This window comes from Sesamum indicum, linkage group LG12, assembly GCF_026168435.1.
Source record: "Sesamum indicum cultivar Baizhima isolate 11 linkage group LG12, ASM2616843v1, whole genome shotgun sequence".
Taxonomy (NCBI): Eukaryota; Viridiplantae; Streptophyta; class Magnoliopsida; order Lamiales; family Pedaliaceae; genus Sesamum; species Sesamum indicum.
Genome location: NC_142668.1, coordinates 17,897,181 through 17,922,006, shown reverse-complemented (window position 1 = coordinate 17,922,006; position 24,826 = coordinate 17,897,181). Strand labels below are relative to the sequence as shown.

General features: G+C 35.7%; 2 protein-coding genes across 2 annotated transcripts; one reads left to right on the top strand and one right to left on the bottom strand.

The window, feature by feature from the left end:
- Positions 1 to 992: 992 nt before the first annotated feature.
- On the top strand, positions 993 to 4,885 carry LOC105175732 (Transketolase family protein). The gene is made up of 4 exons (XM_011098280.3): positions 993 to 1,375; positions 1,904 to 2,007; positions 2,146 to 2,189; positions 3,672 to 4,885. Exons 1-4 carry the CDS (start codon positions 1,279 to 1,281, stop codon positions 4,642 to 4,644), a joined length of 1,218 nt encoding a protein of 405 aa, XP_011096582.1. The 5' UTR covers positions 993 to 1,278; the 3' UTR covers positions 4,645 to 4,885.
- Positions 4,886 to 12,800: 7,915 nt separating this feature from the next.
- On the bottom strand, positions 12,801 to 15,050 carry NCED2 (nine-cis-epoxycarotenoid dioxygenase 2). The gene has a single exon (XM_020698171.2). The coding sequence runs from the start codon at positions 14,941 to 14,943 to the stop codon at positions 13,132 to 13,134; it is 1,812 nt and encodes a 603-aa protein (XP_020553830.2). The 5' UTR covers positions 14,944 to 15,050; the 3' UTR covers positions 12,801 to 13,131.
- Positions 15,051 to 24,826: the final 9,776 nt, after the last annotated feature.

The window sequence follows — 24,826 nt, the reverse complement described above, 5'->3', positions numbered from 1 at the left end:
CATGTCGCAAGGTGCTTCCTTTTTGGGCTAAGCCCAGCGACCTTGGGCGGGGTGACTTTCTCCTGGGTTGGGGGGGCTTGACTCGGGCTTAGCATTTCTTCTTGGGCCAATTGCTTTTGAGTCATGCTCATCATTCAGTCCCTCCACTCTAAGGAGGAAGGATGTCTCCTAGCTCCTTAAAGTAGGAGCTCTTGTATCACCTGGAAGAGGGAACCCATCTTCACTAGCCTGGCGTTTGTAAGGAAGGAGGGTGTCTCATAACTCTTCGGAAGATGGGTTAACGGGTGCCTTTTGTGCCTATTTCGAATTATAGCTCTATTTTTCTGCAAGGGAATGTTAAGTAAGAAAAGCATGTATATATTACGAATAGATATTGCATGGAGCAAAGTTATTGTACCTCCTTTGGATTCCTTTGGATATTTTGTACTTTCATCCCAGAAAGACTAGCTACCTCGCTTGCATTCCTTTGGATATCTTGTACTTTTTTTTTTAATTTTTTAATTTAAATTAAATTTGATTGAATTTGTATTAATATAATAAATACAATATACTTATCTTAAATTTCAAGCTTACTTATACACAACAAAATCTTTTTTTTAAAAAATAATTAATTATATAATAAATATATTATACTTATTCACTAATTTAGTTCCATAAAACTTGATTTTGGTAAATTTCCTACTTTCTTACGACATCGTACTGGTATTTTTTGGTTTAGGGGTATCATAGTGCCTTTGTAGGGTTTTCTTTGAATAAAAGATGAAATAATATGCGTTTTAGCTGGCCCAAATATATAAGAGAGGAACTAGGCTTGTTGGCCCACAATTGAAGTCCATTATTAACTCTCATCACTAAGAAGGCATCACCTGGGCAAAAATTTATTGGCAACGGTAACTTTATGACCATCTTGCCATTTCGGCTACGCGTCCAACTATAATGGGCTGTCAAGAAATACAGGTCCATTACACCGTAAGTAGGCTGTTTGGCGACATGATCGAAGTGTAAAACCATACAACAGTGAGAAACTTGTGGTTCTGCTCTCATACTCTTGTCACTTCTCGTCTGCTTTTCTCTTTCCGGCTTAACCAAATCGCCGTAAACGACCGGCATCTCCATTCCCACCATCTTCTCTCTCTCAATTATTCTTCTTAATCTCTCTCGCAAGTTTGTGTATAAACTTGCTCTGTTTTGTAATCTTGACTGGTGTTTTCTTTTGGTCGTAAAAGTAAGGAGTTCTGAATCTTCTTTTCTTTCGTGGAATCTTGAGACTGTTTCTGAATGGCGTCTGCGTTTATGCAAGGAGTTGGAGCCACGACGGCTCTCTCGTCGGCTAATTACAAGAATTCTTGCTTCGCTTCTCCCAGATCGCTCCCAGGTTCTTGCTATTCTTGATTCGGTTTTCTTTAAAATCGAGTTTAATCGGTTCTTTAAATCTTGATGTTTTTCTATAGATTCTTCATTTGATGTTGTTTGTTGAATTGCTTGTCTAATTATTGCCTTTCCCTTGTTCTTTTGTCGAGTTTTTGTTGAACCATCTTTCTGATATTGCTTTATCTGTTCCTGTTACTTGTTGATTCAAATACTTTGCCTTTAGTTGGAAGTGACGAGAAGATTTCGTGGTAATGTGGCACCACACACTCACACTCATAGAGGTTGGAAATGGGCTCAGAAGAATTAGATATAATGTGTCAGATTACACGCATGCCATATGTTACATTGCCTCTTTGCTTCCCAAATTTTACTCTGTGTCTTAGCATCATGTATAAAATATCCAAGTTTTTGTGCTTGAACTGATTATGGTTGAAATTTAACATTGCCCTGCGGATTTTCTCTTGTCAAGAACTTTGTATGCTTGTGATGCTAAGCATGCTTTTCTATTTTTGGATTTGCCATTTTACTTCAGAGAGGAAAGGAAGCTTCTTTGTTATTCGTTCTGATGGAAGTTTGAGCTCTGGCTTGAACCCTCGCAATAGTAGGAGAGGAACATTGTCTACTAATGCAGTTGCAGTAAGTTTATCCTGTCTTTTTTATGTGTGAGTTCGATGCAAATATGTTCTCGTGTAGTGTGCATTCTCATTCCAATTTATGTTCATCTCTATTTATAGTTTTTCTCATTTAATTTGTGCTATTCCTCTGTCGTTGTAGACGAAGCAAGACAATGTAACAGCTTCTACTGCATCCAAGCCCGGGTATTTCTCATTGTCTTCTCTATTTAGAACTTTTTCTGGATGCCACTATTGTCATTCACCTTCTAGTTGACATTCTAGTGGCACTTAGGAATTGATTATTCTAAATTGGGACGAGTTTTGTGTCTTTGATTATTATTTTTATCTTAAGAAGAAAAAGAAAAGCATAACACGAGTTGGATGATATTGTATGAGCTTGCCCCACAAATATAGCATACTGCATTAGTTATTGTTTGACATGCTATTATGGTAACCAATGTGGATGAGAACTCTCCATCTTACCCAATTGGGAATATTCTTAAAAGTAATTCTCTGATTTCTTCCTCATAAATTGCTGGGTGCAGAGGCAACGGAAATGGTTATCAGCACATGTTTTATGCCTCCATCTTTTACTACCTAATTCTGCTAATTCTATCTTAGTTCAGACTTTACGCAGTCTATTCAGTCTTATTAGATGAAAGCACATTCATTTCATGATACTTGTTACATGTCTAGAATCAACTTCTCTCATAGATCTGTCCACTTAGGCAATGCAGGTGATGTGTTGCACAAACCTTGATCTCTTTCTAATTCTCCATAATACATGTATATTTGAATAAGCTAAAACACACTAAAACACCTGTCCCCTAGGGGCCCTGGGGCTTGGGCTCAAGATTTCCTACGGGAGTTCGAACTTGGGTGAGTGCGTGAGTGTGTGGGGTGTGTGCATAACTTGTTGTTGTTGTTGTTGTTTTTTTTTTTAAAAGAAAAAAATGCTCCAAAGCACCTTGATTACGTCTTGCAACAAACTCATGTATAATATATTAGAGTATCCTGTCCTGTTCTTTCCCTAAATAATTGCGACTTCATGACCTTGCTTCTCCTCTCTGCATTTCTATATAATAATGTTTCTTTTGTTTTTTAGATGAATTTGCTGTCGAATCGTGTACTATTTTAATGGTCTGATTTATTAAAATCCCAGCAATTTCAATACTTGCATGCCTTATACATGTTAACGAACTTTGTTGAATTGAGTTAAGCATGACAAGATCATGTCTTATAGAAGCTTGTTGGCCCAACCACTCCCCTGTACAGGGCTTCATGGAACAGATCATTTATTGTTGGTGTTCTTCTGTAATCTATGCACATTTGGTGTACTTATGATTCTTTTTGGCTTAATCTTTTTGGTTTTTAACTGATTTAAGCTGTTGTAGTTCAATTAGAATGTCCTCTCTGGATTTGAATTATTGCCATGCCTGTCCATGATTGAGCAAGGGGCGTCCCAATATGCATGCAGAATAAAAATAGTTCTCATTAAAAACCATTGAATGATTTATGTACATGCCTATCTGCATAGATATCTCCAATTACAATTTGTCTAATGGCTTTATAATTTTTGGATAATTGATTCGGTGTTTCAATAAACTGAAGGTATTGCTTTATCATGTCTCTTTTGTTTCACTTGAGATTACGTGAACCAATTTAAAACCCTATTTCCATCCTCAGGCATGAGCTTTTGCTATTTGAAGCTCTCCGTGAAGGTTTGGAGGAAGAGATGGACAGAGATCCACGTGTCTGTGTAATGGGCGAAGATGTGGGCCATTATGGAGGTTCATACAAAGTGACCAAGGGCTTGGCCACCAAGTTCGGTGATCTCAGGGTTCTTGACACACCCATTGCTGAAAACTCCTTCACTGGCATGGCCATAGGAGCTGCCATGACCGGCCTGCGTCCCATAGTTGAGGGAATGAACATGGGTTTTCTCCTTCTGGCTTTTAATCAGATCTCGAACAACTGTGGCATGCTTCACTACACATCTGGTGGGCAGTTTAAGATACCAGTAGTCATCCGTGGACCTGGTGGAGTTGGTCGACAACTTGGAGCGGAGCACTCACAACGCCTTGAGTCGTACTTCCAGTCGATTCCTGGGATTCAAATGGTAGCTTGCTCGACCCCTTACAATGCCAAGGGGTTGATGAAGGCTGCTATAAGGAGTGAGAATCCCGTGATTCTCTTTGAGCATGTTTTACTCTACAATCTAAAAGAGAGGATTCCAGATGAAGAGTATGTATTGAATCTTGAGGAAGCTGAGATGGTCAGACCGGGTGAGCATGTTACCATTCTGACGTACTCCAGAATGAGGTATCACGTCATGCAGGCTGCAAAGACTCTGGTCAACAAAGGATACGACCCAGAAGTCATCGATATCAGATCGCTGAAGCCATTTGATCTTTACACAATTGGGAATTCAGTGAAAAAGACTCATCGTGTGCTCATTGTGGAGGAATGCATGAGAACTGGAGGTATTGGCGCCAGCTTGACGGCATCCATTAATGAAAATTTCCATGATTATTTGGATGCCCCGATTGTGTGCTTGTCGTCACAGGACGTACCAACTCCATATGCGGGAGTTCTGGAAGAATGGACAGTGGTTCAACCTGCACAGATTGTGGCTGCAGTGGAGCAGCTTTGCCAGTAGTCCCAGCGAGTTGAGTTATGTTTGGGTAAAATAGCAAACATAAGATTCTATTTAGGTATGTATTAAAATTGCAAATCAAATAATGTGGTTTGCAGCTTCATTTGGATGGTGGTATTGCCAAATTTTGTAAGAAATTTTAGGTTTGTTGAAGTTGTGGTTGCTCTGTAATTTCTTTTTCTCTTGTCATAACTGGTGTTTTCGTTTGAGACTGATGAACTAGTTGAATTGTTGGTTGTTTTTACCATGAAAGAGAGGTCAAATATACCTAACAAAAGAATAAGCGGGGCCGGTCCTTGCCGACACAGGACACTATGAAGAAGTTGTTAGAAAAGATGGAAGTTTTGGTGATGCTTACAGAAAATTAGATGAAACCAGTTGTTAGCGCTTTAAGCCCATTTTGACATGGCAATTGGACTTGCGTGTGATTTCTGTATGTACATGATTAACATTCGCTTACTTACCTTGCTGTTGATAAAATAGTCAGAGGGATTGGGTATTGTTGACAGCTCATTATTTACACATGGAAATTTGTAATTTAATTTCATTATTGAGAAATTAAAAAGGTGGTTGGAGGGCTTATAAAACATCTGATGATATGTTATAAGATATTTCAAAAAATAAAATTAGGCAAACAATAGGTATGCATTGGTCCATGGATGCTTCTTGTTTCTGGTCCATGTAAAGCAAAGTTAATATGTGTTCATAAATAACAGGCACATGAAACAATATCACACGACAGGGGGGTTTGAGCTTATATTCAATTTCCATGCACCATTAATTGTGTACATGTGTATATATATATGTTGAGCTAATTGCATTATATCTCAGCATGTATCGTGGCATTATTCTTTATATAGTTGGATGCATGTGAACATGGGCATGTTGATCATGTCGTCTCTACCTCCTCTCCTCAACTATCTATCTATCTATCTATCTATATACTCATGACTCTCGCTCACCATATCATCATGCATCAGCTTTTTATTTTTGGTGTGTGGACTCCTTTGCACCACCAAATATATATATATATATATATTGAACAGCAAAGAATGTCTAATTAACGCTTCCGTCCCTCAAATTAATATTGTGAAAATTCAATCTTAATAATAATAATAATTAGTTTGGGGCGGGTTTGTTGGTGGTGCATTTATATCCTGCATGTGGAAGATCAGCATACTACATGTGGTGCGTGACATTGCACATTATTTTCTTTCTTTTTTTTTTTTGGCTTGAGGTAAATCTATCATATAATGTATGGGTTTTGAAATTTCAACCGAAAAGGATTAATTACATGAGCCACAATTAATTTTGTGGACTACATACCACTTCATTAATTAACTGTAAATAATATAAATATTACCCAGCTAGCTAATTAAGCAGCGTAATTTGCAAATAATGAGATATTGTACATTATAATACATACATACATAGCTAGTGATAGTGATGATTCATTAATTTTAAAAAAATTGTTTGAATTTGGAGGGGTAGGTAGGGAAAAGAAGAAAAAGAAAAATTTAGTTGCGCAAGAATTTGTTTGTTGTACTGTATATGTGAAACAAAAGGGTTGTCTTTTGTTTGTGTTGTACGTAAGTACGTAGTAGGGTGCGTGCTCTTCTTGACTACTTTTTCATGCATATATAGACTAGACAGTAGTCGACAGTAGACAGCAGGCAGTCGGCCACCTTAATTATAGCTTGTTTCCTCCTCAGGCCAACAGACTTATAGCACATAGAACAAGTTTTATATACATATATCTCATCATCCCCACCCCCTCCTCACTAATCTTTCTACTATTTATTTTTTCCTTGCAAGAGATCATGTGCCCACCTGCAGCCTACAACTCACTCTCAATCTCTTGTTTTCTGGATTTTATTTTCCCAAGAATATTATATCTATATATTAATGAAGTTTGACAGAATACCGGTCTTTGGCCAGTAAAAGAAAGTGTGTATCTTTGGCAAGTAAAGTTTGGAGTCTTCCCACGTCACGGGCAACATACAAAAACTGTTTGACACTTAATTTCTTCCACATTCTTAAATTAGTAATTGCCTAATAATGACCGTATATGATAATCATATGTAATTAATTAATCTTGAATGATTATTAGGTAATTAATTGGAGTTGGGAGTGGGTGGTCCACACGTGCAGAAAGGTGGTGAATATCCACGCGATCCACATGGATATATGTATGAATAAGAGGTAGAGTAGTTGTTGTTTGGGTTAGGGTTTGGGAATTGGCACATATATATAATATATGAAACAAGGAGGTAGGGGTCGTCATGCATAACTAGAATGTGTGTCCTTGTTAGGGATTTTGCATTGGGGTGAGTTGGAAGCATTCCCACCTTCTAACTTCAAACCTTCCTTTCATTTCTTTAATCCCCAATTCCTAACTTACAACCATCCATTGTAACTGTACTCAAATACAACACACTTCCATTTCTTGTCTACTATACATGCATCTTATTTTTGTTTCTTTAATTTATATACGCATGCATGTGAGTGACACACGCTTCTTTTTATTTATTTTTTATCATTTTAAAAAAAAAAAAAGAGATAGAAATATTTAGTCCACGCATTCTCATATCCACACATTAATAATTCATTAGGTCTATACCCTTTACCTTTCGTGCTGTTCAATATATATCCACTCGTTAATTACAAACTTATTACTATTCGGTTGTCACAGCTAATATATGTTGGTGAGGATCATCTTTCGTGAAGTTATATATATAATTTCTGAATTCTTTTTTTTTTTTTTTAAAGTAAAACCGCGGGCTAAGTGGCAAGACGCCTATCCGTAAATGACTACAAAAGCGTCCATGTTGAGATGAATACAATCTCAAAAATCGAACGCCCTATATAATTTGTAAGTTCAATCATTCCATAATTCTAAATTAGGTGTATAAAATTTTGTATTGGTATCAGAAATGATCCATGTAACTTAAAAATCAGTTTAATACAATAAAAATTCATGCTAGAATTACATTAAATGTGAAGCTAAATGCATATATAATTAATGACAGTTTCATGCATCAGTACTCAACAATTTATTGCATATTAACATACATATATATATATGTGTGTGTGTGTGTGTGTGGTGAATATAAATATATATACCCACATGCACGTTAGATAGTGACTTCATGTCCAAATCATGCATGGATGTATGAAAGGTTTGTTGATCAAGGGTTGACTGCACTTTCCTTAATACATACGATCTACCCATAAATAGAGAGATGTTGGGTATATGGTTATGAGGTGGTGAGGAAGGGCAGAACGACAAAGTAACATGTAGGGTGACGGTAGAGAATCTAAATTGACCTCCGAGAAGCTGCGGGGCCAAGACCACAAAATCCTGAACATCACGAAAGGGCAACCTCGATCTCTGCTGCACGAAACCATGTCGTCTTCTGATCACCTGTACGGTACGTGGCACCAGAACCAGATGGAAGGGGCGTTGTGAATCAGATGTACGTACGTAAAAACCTTAACAACATGGATTTCATACACACATACATACATATACTTAGGTTGTAAGGTGGGAGGTAGTTATTGTGTGTGGCGAATATAATGTAATATAAGCAAATCAGCAGCTAGCTAGCTGGCCAGCCATGCATTGCAATGCAGCTCCGACTCTCCCAGAAGACAAGGTGGTGGTTAATGGTGAGGATGCATGCTGTAAAAGGTGACGACCACTCCACTCGACTCTTCTGGGTGCATCCTTTACACGTCAGTAATTCCACTTCTTTATTAATTAACTTTTCAGACATAATTTCTGGAATTTGATCAGTTTTTATATAACTAGGTACGTACTTTGGCTGGATTTCTGATATTACTTAATGGATAAGGTGCATTAATAAAGGCAGCACACTACACAAATTACTTTAATTATTAATGGTGGATCATGCATGCTTAATTAAGGAGATCGAATTTGATGACTGATAATTGATATATAATTGTGATCATGAGTACATAATTAATGATGACTTCTTTTTAATCAAAATGAGACCCTTTTTTGGTAATTAATAATTATGACTCAAACACAATATTTTACTATATATAATATCAATCACATGTATTTATTTTATAATGCTAGTTAGCTAGCTAGCTGATTGCTCTTAATTTTCCATATCGAAAGAATTTAAGTGATGATAAGGGGTCGTGGTCGTCAGCATGGCATTGGCAGCGTCAAAATATCTGATTAAGCTCGACCCAAAACTAGACCAACTAATTAAGGTGCAGCCTCCACTCTTAAAATTCATTAATATTCATATTTATATTCTTGTTCGATCTGAGAAAATAGCATATTGGGAAAAGTTTCAGTCTCAATAGATTACACGTCTTTTAAAATATTATGCATGTCTTCAATTAGATCTTTTTAATCTAAAAATTGCAACCTTTCAAAAAAAAATATCTTTCTAATCAAGTACTTCTGGAAATGGTTTCAAAATGTTTTAGAAAAAAAATATATTTTTTTCAACGAATACTTTTTTATTATCTACAACTTTCTATAATTAAGAAAATAAATAATTCTATAACTTTTAATGTTTTCAGATGATACATAGAATATATATATATATATATGTGCGCGCGCAACATCAGTTCAAACATTGAATAAATTCAAACTTGCTCAATACAGCCACGTACGACTAGCTAAGATTGCTTTGTTGTTCAAGAACAAGGGTATGCAATTAATCGTTTAGTTCCATATTATCTATATATATATATTGGATAATAACTCGAGTATCATTTCATTATGTTTGAATATCTAAGTATGTATGTATATATATATATATATATATATCCACCATTATTATTATTAGAAATTGGGTAGCTACGTACTCCACCCACACTAGCACAACATATATATCTCCAAAATTATATCCCAATGACTCCCTAATTCTCACTCACCATATATATATATATATATATATATATATATATCAATATTAATATAGGGGCATCAATTCGTGCTTTCCCCACCATGAAATAAAACAACAATTAAACGTATTTGGTGGCACGTAACTATACATAATTATGCTTTGACCTTGTAAAACCCATTACTTTCCTTTTTCATACAATTGCAAAATCAGATTAATCAACTAGTGGAGGTTGCAGTCATCGTCTTTAGTTAATCAATTATATTGCATTTATTATATAATTAATTCAGATCCAATCAAATTCAATTTGAGTTAAAAATTTTGTAATATCTCATTGCAAGCCTTATCATTAATTCTATACAATTAGCAGAATTTAATTATTCTCTCTCTCTCTGTCTATGTATATATATATAGTATAGTAGTATTACTAGCTAATAATTATAATAGTGAACACAATAACAAAGTTAATTTGATGTATGAAGAAATATTAAAATTGAAACATACGTATAGTCCATTATTATAATGTAAGTATATAAAAAAGAAACAGAAAATGTTAATGATGGTAGTGCATGAGACTATTGTTTATGGTAATCTACGTTTGAATAGTGTGATTATGATATGTAGATAGATTAGTATTTGACCGACAACGGGGTGGCCACACTTTACACTAACCTTTTCAAGTATTTAAATTGGGTTTGGGATTTTTGAATGGGCACTACATAACTACGTACCCTCTAAAACTATACATATGGAATAAATTAAAAGGGAGTATGTGTTTTTTCAGTTAGTTTTGCTTATCCCCAACGCCCAACCAACATCTATCCAATTCAGCTCAAAAAAGTGCTATGCATGCGCCACTACCTACTCTTTCCTCATCATCTTTCTAATTATAAATTATGCCATATTTAATTAATTACTCATCATCTGTAACATGTCTTTCTAAAATGAAAATATAAATAAATATTTCCAGATGAACAATTTTTATAAATATGGACTTATTAAGTCCTTTCTTCATAGTATAATTTAAGCATCTCTTAATATAATATAAAATTAATACCCAAACTATCAGATAAAAAAGAATTTAAACAACAAAACCTGGCTAAAATGAAAAAACTTCTCAGCGTGAGTTCCACTATATACATAGGAAATGCAGCAAGTGATGAGTGTCGAAGAGCACTATGTATGAAATGAATTCATGGAGTGTGACGAACAGCATGATGCACGCTTCTACTACCTCCTTCCAACACTTTTTATTATATATATATGTGATTGTATTATTAGTATGAGTTATCCGCAATTAGATGGAGATTATTAAGCCCACATAATTTGTATAAGAATAAAAGAGAGCGTTTAATTAAATAATACACAATTAAATATAATTATATATACACTACTATTCTAAATGTGGTTATCGACTTCATATGATGGATGTGTTTGTATGTATGGAGGCATATGATATATCTATATATATATATAGAGAGAGAGAGAGAGGGAGAGAGAGAGAGAGAGATGCGGGGACCTGGGCGCCGCTATGAAATTCATTCCTTGGATCTCGGCAGAGAGTAAGGTAATAAGCACAGCTGCCTCAAACATACGACGCCCACTTCTCCTACTCATACTGCACAAATCTTTATTTTATATTATTTATGATGAAATTGGAAAAGCTTCCAATTTTGTTGATGAGTGTGGGGGCCATGCATCCGCGTGCACTTCACGTGAATTTCATGTCAGGTATGAGGTTTCTTTTTTTGTTGCCTCAATTCAGTACAAACTCTCCCTCAATTTCTGGAATTTGGCCTCTACTTTGTTTTGGCTGCTTCTTACCCTCCTCCTTCTTCTACCCCCCCTCCTCCTTCTTCTACCCCCCTCTCTCTCTCTTACTCAATAATAATTAATATTATTAAGGAAATTAAGATTCCATGGGAGGATTGAGGTCCATGTCACAAGTGCTCTTTACACAAATTTCAGTTTTTGACAGCGAGTTGGAGTTGGAACAGAGAAAAAGTAAGTTGTTTTTCATGTGTTGACTGTCGCGGCCAAGACAAAACAAAACATCTTTTTATTAAAGTTATGGCTTACATTCAATCTCCGGCAAATTAAACAAAAACCAAAAACCCCAGACGATCTATATCTCTACCCAATTACCAAACCCCTGCTGCCCTTCACACTTATATCTCTATTCTTAATAAGAATAAGAATACTTTGCACCAAAACATTCCTATTCCTTCAACCCCTAATTAATAATGCTACATTATTATATATATATATATATATATTCTAATCTGTCATGTAACTTTTTTTCTTCTATGTCCAATTTTATGTTTTGTTCTTATTGATGAAAAGAAAACAACAAAATAGAAATTTCTATGGGGTCGCTGGATTTGATCCACATAAACCCATCTTTCAATTGCAAAAATACGTACAAAATCAATCTATTCACACCTTTGAAAATTAATGCATTTCGGTGAAATGTCTTTTCCTTTCTTCTGTTGTTGGACAAGAAAAGCAGCCAATGGAGAGGAGAGAATTCAACAACTCGTGCTGCCTCTCATACCTAATTAATATTTTGACATGTGAGCAAAAGTAATTTGTGTCGTGTCAAACGTTTAATCATTCAATTACTACAAGTAAATACACAATATTCCCAAACCCAAGTTCATAATTCTGTGCCTGCAATCGCCAAAAACTTCATCTTCATCACGTGGTCTAAGTCATCCGATACACATTATTTGATTCTCTAGGAAAATTGAAATCCACAATCTTTTTATTTGGAGCTTTTGCATGAAACATAGATTATACATGTCATTGACTAAAAAAAAGAGTCTAATAAAATACCATCACTAGAGTGTTAAATCTGCACCCTCTATTGATGATTCCGAATCCATAACCATTTGAAGAAACTCAACAACAAAATGACGCGACCACACCACGTTATAAAGTTTCCCCTGCCCATCGTTACTACCACTTTATGAAAAATTCCAATTCACTTGAAGAAAGCATGCGAAAAGGATGGCAAATAATTCGGACATTCCCCCCTCATTCTACCCGTCTTATTGGATTTATATAGGTGAATACTTTCTTTTCTTTACAAGGCTTGATAATGCGGTTATAATTTTATAGTCTTGGGAGAGTTTATAATGCTCCAAAGGAAATAAAAACATATGGTAAGAAACAGAAACACATGATGACTAGAGAGAGAGAGAGAGAGAGTAAAAATTGACTGCGCTGTAAGTTGTGGGGGTTGGTAAAAATTAATAAGCGTGAGAATCAAGAAGAGTAAAAAAAAATTGGGTAATTAACAAAGAGAGTGGACAAAAAGGAACAGAAACCAGCTGAGCTCCATTAGTAGCGCTGTACACCAAAAGCTACAAGCTGGGCTTCCTGAACAACACTACTGTAACCAAAAACAATAAAAACTGACTCATCACTGCTAAAATTCAAAAGCAGAGGAGACTCCGGGGACGATGCCTCTAAATCTACCCATCCCTCAGGCTTATGCCTCCTCCATTATAGAGATAGATATGCACTACTCATCTTACACCTATATATTTTTTTACACATAAATGTACAGCCCTTAATTTGTTCAAACACTGATTTCCATCCATCAGGCTTGATTTTCCAGGTCCCTTGAGCTTATGAATGTGCCATGAAATCCATATGGGACTCGCGATGGAAGTCTTACTGAAGCTTCCAACTTCAATGTCATCGAATTTACGATCTGCAACTCTGATTTCCAGGCCTTTTCGTCGTGTACAAATGACAGAATGTACCCATCATCTTCTCTCTCCGAATTTGGGTCTCTCGGCACAAAAAACGGCTCCCCGCCGTATCTCCGGTCGCCGTAGATGAATTTCTCTACTTTTCCGGTGGAGAGGTCCACTTTTGCAAACCCTGAAACTTTAGGCCATGGCTCTGCGATTGCAAGATAAGCATACCTTGTTTTCCGGCCGAGGCGGTTCCGGTTCACCATGCCGGCTTCCAAATTGATCTGTTCCGAGGATTGAATTATGGGCCGCCTCTTTGACTCGCCGGTTTTTAAATTGAGGCGGATTTCTGACAAGACGCTCTTCAACTTTTCATCGCATTCGTTGAAAATGGAGTCGGCTGGAGTCATGCATGAGCCGATCACAACAACTTCATCAGTCTCTGGCTCCTCCCAAGCGTTCCACAAGTGGAAGCAGAAAGTATCGGCGCACTCAATCCATTTAATATCTTCAGAATTTTGAGCATTCTTTGACAAGATCCCAAACCTTGATTTCTTGTTCTTGTCATATATCACGGGTGAGCCACCCTTAACCATTTCTTGAAGCTTGAACACCACTTGTTGATCAGGAATCACCACCAAGTTCTCAGTGATGGCGAAATCGTGCATCATGGTGGGTACATCTAGCGGTATCTCAACGTCAGGCGATTTCTTCCCATCCGTGGAAAATTTGAAGTACTTGAGATATGGCTTCTGAACTACATCATAGCTCAAAGCAAAAAGCTCCTTGGAAACAGGATCAATTTTCGGGTGAGCAATCATCGTGCTCCTCAATTGGTCCCCGAAATCATATCTCCCAATCGTTTCAAGATCGCCTGAGGGAGTTATCCGCACTTGATAAGGAAGATCATCTTCCGACATGGCTAAAAGTCTTTGATTGAAATATACTAGTCCGGCGTTTGCCACACCGGTTCCATGGCTGTGATCCACTAACCCGAATAACCCTCGGGCGTAAAATAGCATTAGTCGGGCTATGCCCAAATGCCCGTGGAGTTCCCCGATGGCTTTCGGGAAAACGGGCCGGCCCAAGTCACGTTCTTGGACCAGCCTTTGTGTCTCGGTGAACCGACAAGCATAGCTAGCGGAATTTCCGCCGTTGAGGGCGACGGCGTGGATCATGCCGTCGCCGTCAAAGAGGTGGTGGCCGCCGAGTGGCTCGTGTAAAGGGTTGGCGCCGTTTCTCACATAAACGCCGTTAATGCATTCTGGAATAGTGCCGGTGACGGGGAGGTTATGGCGTACGGGCTGCTCCGGCACCGGAGCAAAATTTCCGGCAATTTGGACGCGAGGGTCGGCGGTTTTGGGAAGAGGGTGTTGGCGCTCGCGTGAGACCAACGCGCTCTCCATCGCGTCGAGCGCTTGGGCAGCCGCTTTTTGTAGTAAGTTCCAGTGCGGCGGGAGCGGTGGCGCCGGCGGGTGAGCAGGGGAATCAGTTTTGGGAAGTGTGGGTGTTTGGAAGGGGCGTTTGGGCAAAGTGAGAACTGAGGGGGAGTGCAGGGCGCAGTGGATTTTAGCTCCTCTGGTAGGCTTCCTGACGGAAAAAGATTTGGAGGGAGAGCTGAGTTCAACAAGAGAAGACTTGGAAGAGAGTGGGTGAAGGAATTGGGGAGCAGCACATGAACTAGAGTTTGTTTTCGCGGGTGTGAAAGTCATTTTGGTTTGTGTAAATGTTAGAAATGGGAGAGAAGGGGGTTGAAGAGGAGAGCAGTTGTAGCTGTGGGAGAGAGGGAGAGTGAGGTTTGGGGGGGGAAAGAGGAACAGAGAATGGGGTTTAAATAGAGGATGAGAGAGACGTTTTGGTCCACCTCAGACATGTAAGAGAAGACCACGTGGTGGATTTGTGGGAAGGGCACTTGGGAATTCACATTGGACTACCGTATCTCTATGTATGTATGCATCATATATTGGTATCACACACACATATCACATAACCCACCCATCCATCAACATATCAATATTCATTCAGACCACACCACATACATTAATAGTGGGGTTGGAGTCCTCAGGGACGTATATAATTGGAGGGATACTTTAGATTAACAACCAATAGGGATCCGAATTAGAGTTGTCAACCCCCCCAACACACGCTTATGCATATTTCAATAACCCAAGAATAGGTAAAAGATAATGAAATCACTTCCCACTTTACTCTTTGCTTACTTTTTCATATTTTAGGTTCAAAACTCTCAACAGTCAACTCACACCCTCAATTTTAGTTGATAAAAATAATGAATACACTTTATCATAGCCAAGATTAATTATCGAGCTCATTATTTTATTAATTTATATTTTATTATTCAGACAGAACACTCTTTTACCGTCTCATATTTTTTATTCGTCATTTTGTTGTTTTTATAAAATTTTTACTAAAAACTTCCAACTTCATCACTCCTCTTAATTTCATATATTTTAACTTTTAAGCCTTATAATTCCTCTCTCTTTCCCTTTTTTTTTTTCAAGTATGTGATGCAATTGAAATATATTTTTAATTAATTAATTAATGTAGTGAAAATGAGTAGTAAGCGAAAACGAGTGAGGGGCACTGAGATGTATGAGGCGGGGGCGTTAGTGTGAGCATGAGGAGGGGGGATGGAGGGGGCCGGGGGCATCATCCCCCCACCTCCACGTGGCCGATTTCTCCAATTTTCAGCTTAAAAACCTGTTGGGTTCACGCGGTACACCCCCACTCACACATGCCCTTTTTATGTTTGTGATTATTATTAGTATCCTAGTAATCAGCAGCAATCCATCGGCATTCAGCTGCTCCAATTTGGCTTCTACTTCTTCCTAATACAATGTATGTATCCTCCTCATCATCTCACTCCTCACCACAAACCAAAACACACAAGAAATAAAATTCAAAATCCCTCCCCCACCACTGCCACTGCATGCTACCAATATTTGTAATGTAGAGTCATCCCGTTCTTCAATAAAAAGAAAAAGGAATTACTGTATGTACAGGAACCCACATTTTGTTGATGTAATAAAGCTAATTTTTCGGGGCTCAACAGTGTTTCCAACATCAGTCAAAGTCATCCAACTCGGTATGTATCAAATTTAAACGTGAGTGAGTTGGGGTTCCGACCACGTGAACATCGACAAATGAACTTACTCTCTGGACCATCATATCCCACAACTTATTCAATCAACACCACTGTCTAATTATATAGCTTAATCAACCACCATTTTATTTGTGTCTTTGTCCCTATGTAAATAACTTGGGTAGGCACACACACACACACACACACACATATATATATATATATGTATTGTATGGTTTGTGGTGTTTAGGCTCTGTGGAATGCAGGCCCCAGTTCAGTTCTTGCCTAAATAAAACTGTGGTCTGTGTCCTTGGTTTTGTTGACGCCCTGCAGTCAGTCTGGCTAGCTAAGCGGACCACATGTTGTTTCCATGGATGATATATATGATCTGAACTAATTAATTTGGCCCCTAATTTTTAATATATAGTGCCTAATTAATTAAGGCTATTGCCATCCTAATGATCCACTAACGACGTAATGGTGGACGCGTTTGGTTTTCTAGTCCTCTTTCCTTTATCCATAGAATTAGCAAGCAGGTGAGGAAAAGAAGCTTCTTGAATTTGAAAAACTCGTTCCACCTGCAATATATATATATATATATATATATCTCAGCATGCACGATACATTTGTTGGTTTTTCATAATTTCCAAAGAGTCAAGGATATATGGGTGATCAGATAGATAGAGAACCTATAAATATGTCAAAGATTTTAGAGAACCTCATATTATTGATATCACCATGCATCTAATTAATTTTGAATTAAACACACATACATATATATATATATATATATATGAGTCAGTGTCTGAAATAAATGGCAGAACTTTCAGGGCAAAACTGCCAACTAGTACTGATGTGAAATGACACAATGATTTATTCCCCCAACTTGCGTAACATAGTACCAACATGAAGGACATGAAATTTTTTTGTCTCAATTCGACTGGATTAAGTTTAAAATAATTATATAAAAAATACAATATATTTATTGTGTGATTGATATTCAAATTAAGAAAAGTGATCATTTGGTTCATGCAAACTTAATTTGAGTAAGAATTTTCTGCAAAATACACACCATATATATATATATATATATATATATATGAAGAAAAATTAAAAAATTAAAAATTAAAAAAATAATCCCTAATAATATCTATAATATATATATATATATATATGGATGCATGAAGAGATATTTTAGACGTACGTGTAGAGTTTAGTGAATATATTGGGTGGATAAAGAAGTAAGGCATGGGCATGGGGCTCTCATCATTAATTGCGTTTGATCTTTGATGGTGAAAAGCAAGACAATTAATGCATACTTTCAGCTTCATCCACTTGTGGAACAACTCTCTCACGCATTATTGTCCAATTGGAATCGCCTACCAGCGCCCTAGCTCCCTCTTCATAATTATATATATGTGTATATATATATATATCTTAATTACTAATTTGTTTTTTCAAAAATAATCTAGTTAACTTATATGGTATACGATCAATTTATTAGGATTTCCGTTAAAATAATCACATCATGTGTATTGTCGTAACATAACATGCTTGCCACCAATACAATATGGGAATAATGTATTTTTATATTTTTAATTAATCTGTCATTATAATTAATTAGGTGGTTTGGTTAATTATTGGCATCTGGCGCACAGTGGGCACATGGAATGAACGAGTATGTCAAAATATCCGAGGCTTAATTAGTATTAATTAAATAACTACTTAATCATAGTACTAATAAGAATTTCTGGCAATTATCGATAATCTCTGTTTCATTCTCTCACAACATGCATGTGAGGGCTGATCATTAACTTAGTAAGTTACTATATGCATGCATGGTTGCAATAATTAATTTTGATTGTACGCGAATCGGGACTGTTTGGTAGTTTGGCAGTTGGGTGATTGCACGACCTCACCAATGATTTGCATCCCACAACTTATTCATTCATTGCTTTCCTTGAAGATGAGATCTGCAACACTAACTAACGTAGATTTCAGCAAATTGAAAATCATCCAAACACTACTTTGCTTACAAATTTGTCAAGTAAGCACTGCAAATGTAAAACCTTAATCAACTACAAAAATTCATAATGTATTGATGATTGGTATGTTTGATTATTTATGGGCATGATGAAAATAGTAAAATTAAATTAGAAAAACGCAAGCAACCCATCTGGTTGGTTAAAGTCAATTATGAAATTAATACTATAGTAAGATATGAATGATGAAAATTTATGCAATATATATATATATATATATATATATATAATGGGAGGCATGTGTGGTGTTGAAAAGCAATTTTTCTTTGAAACATATATAATCAACCACTAGAATTCATTCGTCCACGTTAGCACATGTTTTTACATGTGCACAACCACATGTATTTATTTTCCCCACAGATTTTATTAGATACTGCATCTCTAATTTTAATCACCTCTCTTGCCATCTATCTATTCTACCTACTCCAACACCCTAATTCATAACCACATATATATTATTAAGAGAATCGAAAACGAAGAAACGAAAAGGAGAAGAGGTTAGGTGCATACGTACGCCGTATGTCGTAATTAGCACATATTTATATGTATAGTCAAGAAAAAAGAAAACATAAGACTCCTGAATTTCATCAATGGAAGAAGATTGTGTGATTGGCTGATCAGTTGGTAAGATTATGAGAATCTTCGATTAGGTATATAGTGGACAATTTTATTCTCAAAAAAGTAACTTTGAATAATTAGGCAGCCTTGCTTGCAAATTTGGATGCATATCATGTGGTCCGCTCCGCTGCCTTTTTCCATATAATCCTAGCAAAAAATTATACTTATATATACAAATGTTGTTGTTTTGGTGCTGTTAGGCTTTTGTTATTCTTTTTTTCACCTTAGAAAAAATGTAACAATTCGAGTCCCGTCCAATGTGTGAATATTTGTTTCATATCTATTTGAGTTCTTATAATTCATTTATATTTATTTCGATATAATATTTAAAAAAATTTGAAACATTAGTCATGGTTGTGAATAATTGGTTCGCAATGTATGAGGTTGAATGAACCTTCGGCTAAGGTCATTAATACCAAAAATTGATATTCCTCGTCAAGTCATTCAAATCTTTTATCGTAAAATGATCATGAAATTTCATTATATATATATATATATAATAGTTTTAAAGCCATGCATATATTTTTAAAAAATATAAAATGTGATGCCATTTCACAAATGAATTAAGATACAGTTTGTATTTTATTTAATATAAGATAGAATATAGAATTATTAGGCGAGTAAGACATGATGTAATGATGTGAAGATGAGTTTATACTTGGGCTTCCTCGTCCACTTCATTCATCATTCCTTTAGGAAAACGATAAGAAGAAATTTATACTTTGTAGGACTCAAGTCTTTACTGTTATGCAGGTAATTTGGTCTCATTTCAAACTCCAATATCTGTGAATTCAACTCAATAATTTCTAGATAATGGTAATTAATTTAAGGGTGAGGGAAAAAGCAACGAATTAGGTAAAAAGAGAGTTCTAAGGTAGGAAGCTTAAGAACTCAGTCAAAAAGCATGAGACAAAGCTGAGTTAGGCTTCTCACGCAAATGCAAACTCTATATCTCATTTCAAGGTTTCTTCTTCGCATTATTTATGGAATAAGACTTGTATATAAAGTGTATTTCTCCATCAATGCTATCAAATTGTATGCTATGAGCCGTGCCAAAATTCTCCAAAATTAAATATAATTGTTTAATTTAAATCTCTAATTAAAGCTTCTACGTGCAAATTAATTACATTTTTCTTCAATGAAGAAATCGATTACAATCACATCATGATATCAACTACAACAACTAATATACTTGATGTGCATAAAAATAAGTTGACCAAAAAGGCCCACACTCTCTTACGTCTCTCACACCTTCCGAAGACCTTCCCGACATTTTTCTCACACTCTGGATGAGACCCTTTAACGTCTCTCACACCTCTCTTACTCTCAAATCATCTCTCTCAACACTTTCTAAACATTCTCTAAGCACTCCATAAGTACATTATCAAGTGTTCTTACATTTTTCATCGATTTTATTCACCATATTTCGATGTCAATTAAATTTATTTACTTTTTGGCTTTATTTCATCTCAAATCCAATACTAATTTGAGCGTCGGAGTGCTAACAACTTTTTTGCAAGTCCCTTCTTTAGGATTTGCATTTATTCCGGCCCGAGCCTTGAACGATTGTCCAGATCCGTTGGACCCATGCGTTTTTTGGATGCATCAATACTAATTATCAATTTCAAATATTTATAACTAATCAACAACAACTATTCAAGTAGAGTAACAATCCACACATTGATGCAATTTGAATCCATGAACTTATAGTTATAGGGTTTCAATTTTGTCAACAAAATTAGATTTCGTTTACAAATTAATCTAAAATATCATAGATATAGCATTAATTTTTCTGCGTGGATTTGAATAATTTTAGATTGTCATCTTCCGCTTTTGATTTTCTTAGCATAGAGAATATGTTGGACGACTTAATGTCCACCATTGCTTACATAGAAGATTCTTAATTGGCAGCTTTTCGTATTCCATTTTGATCTTGTCACGCAATTGTCCGAAGAAAGTTGTGCACGCCATGTACATGTAGACATTTTCCACTCACTAATTCATTTCCAAAGTGAGATCTTTGGTCCTCTGATTCTTATATTTTTCATTAAAGAATTAATTAACGTCTCTCAGAATCCAATTTCACAGCCTTAATTACTATATATTTTGTCTTCCAACATCATGCTTTTTGGTTCCCTTTTTGTTGTTTTCAGGACAAGAAGGTGGCACTAATGCAGGATCTTGCGTCCTCGTACATTGTACATGAACCAGAGACGACAGCATATATAGAAATTTTGCCTTTTGTATCCAACGAATATTCCACCAATATTAATTTCGTCAATTCAAACCTAAGAGATATCATCATATCATATTGCCGGATACAAGTAGGTATTTACATGTTCACAAGCACCAACACTGTCGAAGCCACAACAACAATGAATTCAAATCGCCTAACACAGATGCACTGGTATGTATGGATGACAGGCCACCACTCTGTATCTCAGGAATATCAAATATCACATGTTACTCAATCCCCTAGCTAGCTAGCTACTTAATTCCCCCCAACCAAACGGAAACAAATATTGGACTTAATGTACCTATTTGTCTTAATTATATTATTTATTTGTGTTGATATTATTTTTTTTTATATCCAGAACCTAATTTTTTGGTAGGCCCAAGCCCACACACCATTTCGAATAGCTGCCCAACCTTTTTTGACCCACTCTCCACTCAGTCAACTCTCTCCGCGCATTCCATTTAAAATTTTCCCTCCTCTCTCTCTCGCCACCTCGTTCTCCATCTCCTCCTTCTCTATGTTATCTTTCTCCTCGAAGTCTTCCTTCACCGCCCTAATCACTCACCGCCATTAATGGCCTCTCTCTCTATATATACTTTTTCCTTCATGCCTCTGGTATACGAACTAACAGAGAACAAAATCATTCTCCCCCGTTCTCCTAACAGTGTTGTTCCTGAACTTTTAAGTGAAAACTTTTATGGTTTGGGTCTTTTGTGACCAAAGCTGTTTTGGGGGAATTGAAGCCTTTGGTGGCTAGTGTTGGGTATAGCAACCGTGTGTGGTTGCTGGCCTAAGTGGCTGTGCGCTTCTCACCGGATTTGTGCCTTTTTATTCTATTCTTATTTATTGTTTATTACATCTGCTATCCTTTTTATAAATATAATATTATTATTGTAATTTTTCTGTTATTATAATATTGGCATGTATTAAGGATTTTTTGTAACTCATTAATTTTTTTGTAATAATTTGATTAGGTTTTTCTCTTTCTTGGGCTCATCACTATTGGGATTTACTCCCAACAATTTCAGTTACTAATCAATCGTATGAACAATGTAAAATTTATCACCCCAACTTCACCAGATCCCTTAATTAATGTAGAATACATTAATTTACGTACGTTGACGAAAGAACATTGCACTCCTGAAAAGGATGACACATAACTGGAGTACTATGATGAAATATTTTGTCGAAATTGATGTGTGTTGAAAGATATATGCATCAGAATCCATCGTTTTCGGGTAAAACCATTAATAACATTTACTTCACATATATATATATATATATAGTGGTCCTCGATAATCATAGGTTGATAATGAATCGAATTTCGTATTACTTTACTACGTACTCTAATGATTAACTTTACTACGTCCAGAATACAGCTAGTCTTATATATAGTGATGAGTGAGTTGAAGTTGATAAGAATACATGTCCATTGAATTGATGGTTGTGTCGTCTTAATTTCTGAAAAGTCAATGTGCTGAATATATGAGGTTTCCATTAGAATTAATTAACAAGTTAGGAGGGAAAGCTACCTCTGAATGAGATGGATCTCATCCATCCATGCATATACTGATCGTTGGACTGCAACAATTAAGTAGAAGAATTGACAGAGGCGTAGGAGTGTGGTCAAGTTGTTCACATGCATATATAATTGGGTGCAGGTCTACTACCCTTGCAAGTTGGACGACAATGCAAGACAATTAGGGCCCCCAGAGTTGTGGAGAGACATGAAAACTCAGTCGTTGGAGGAAACTTGTGGTACAAAGTTAAAGTTTTCATGCCCTTTCTTTTCATCATATGTCCCTTTCGGGCGGGGCGGAAATAAAAAGGCATTCGGCAGAGCAACTTGGTACTCATCACTTCCCAAAGGCTTTTCGCTTTCCCCACACTCACACTACCTACCTAAAACCAAGCAAACCTTCATTAAGTAATTAAAACAACTACTTGCTATTCTTTCTTTTTATCAGTACAATATTTGTGTGAAGTTAACGTTAATTGAAATCATTATTACCAACAGCTTCACATCAGTAAACAGTAGACAAATTAACATTTAGGTGAGGCATACACATATGTCGGAAATATCTTAGCTGCCCCCAATCTCATCATGTGATCAATGTCACTAGTATGCATATATGGACAGTCGTTATTAATTTTATAATAATGCCTGCCTGTGCCACAGATATCCTATCTCACTACCACTACTCAAAATATCCAATATATATATATATATCAGCTCACTTTTAGAATTAATAATTATTGAAATATTATTGTTACCTTTTGTTAATTGGCCATCCATGATGTATGCTAGTGGAAATTTCAAAATCGAATAAGTTCCAGACATATATATGTATTTTGTTTTATATTTAATGATGGGGTCAACAGGATTATCAGTCTGATGAAATGTCCATAGATTTTTATATATATTATCTACACTTACGTTCCTTTCATTTAATTTTATGCTTTTATTGTTCATCAAATGTAACTTTTAAGAATATCATGTGTGTCTTGAAATAGACAATGAGTGAAATTTGTTCCAGTATAACGAACCATGAATTGATTCTCTAAATAATTGCAAAATCACAACAAAATTTTAGTGATTCTTGTGATATCTATATGGTTTCATTTTGAAAATATTTTCTTATTTTTATGTTATATACATATGTAATTCATCTATATAAATAAGTAGAAATTATATCATCAAATAAGATAAAATAAAAATAGATCACATGACCGAAACCACCTAAATATTCATCTTATGTTTCTCTCCTCACTGATCTATTTATGTATTGAGAGGTAATAATTTGAATTTTGGGCTTTTCTAGCTACGATGATATGTTCCATATTCAAAACCTACGTGCTTTTATGTAATGGATTCTCTCTTTAATTAGTTGGGCTCAATAACCCTTCATAAACACTAGACCAAATGTATGTGGGCCCTCCATATATAGGCCCATTTTCACTCTTAATACGCTTTTTGTGGCTTTTCAATATGTAATATCTTTAAATGATTTCAATTCTGATAACTAATTACGAATTAAAGCATGTTTTTGAAATCATGCATAAATCAATAAATTTTTTTATATTAATAAAATAAATTGGACTCCCAATTATTTAATTGAAAATATTAGCTTAGTAGATTTTATGACATAGGGCGAAGCGCTGCCAATGATATTTAATTCGAAGCTTTAAAATAATAGGATTCTATGCCCACAAAATCTTTAATTTCACAATAGAATAATATAGGAACGTAATACTAAGGATAACACAGCATTCAATTCTTGGCTTCTTACAACCCTCTTCATATAATATATATATTCCTTTTGTTGGAGACTATTGGTATTTAAAGAAAAATAATAACAATAATACTAGGAAAAGTTACTGTAACATATCCATAATGTCTAATTTAGCTGATCATATTGAGATCCAACGATCAAAGTATCATGAATTTTAATGAGACATATTTTAATAATATTTTTTGATATATTATGATAATAATTATTAAACATTCATACGTATTTGATATGTATATACTAATCGTAGAGCAATTTGCAATAATTTATTTATTTATTTTTCACGAGGAGTATCTTTATTCATTTTAC

Excerpts from the sequence above, each read along its gene's own strand:
- NCED2 (XM_020698171.2), bottom strand. The coding sequence starts at position 14,943 with ATGACTTTCACACCCGCGAAAACAAACTCTAGTTCATGTGCTGCTCCC.
- LOC105175732 (XM_011098280.3), top strand. The coding sequence starts at position 1,279 with ATGGCGTCTGCGTTTATGCAAGGAGTTGGAGCCACGACGGCTCTCTCG. Across the intron at positions 1,376-1,903 it reads TTCTCCCAGATCGCTCCCAG|AGAGGAAAGGAAGCTTCTTT; the intron begins GTTCTTGCTATT and ends ATTTTACTTCAG. Across the intron at positions 2,008-2,145 it reads TGTCTACTAATGCAGTTGCA|ACGAAGCAAGACAATGTAAC; the intron begins GTAAGTTTATCC and ends CTGTCGTTGTAG.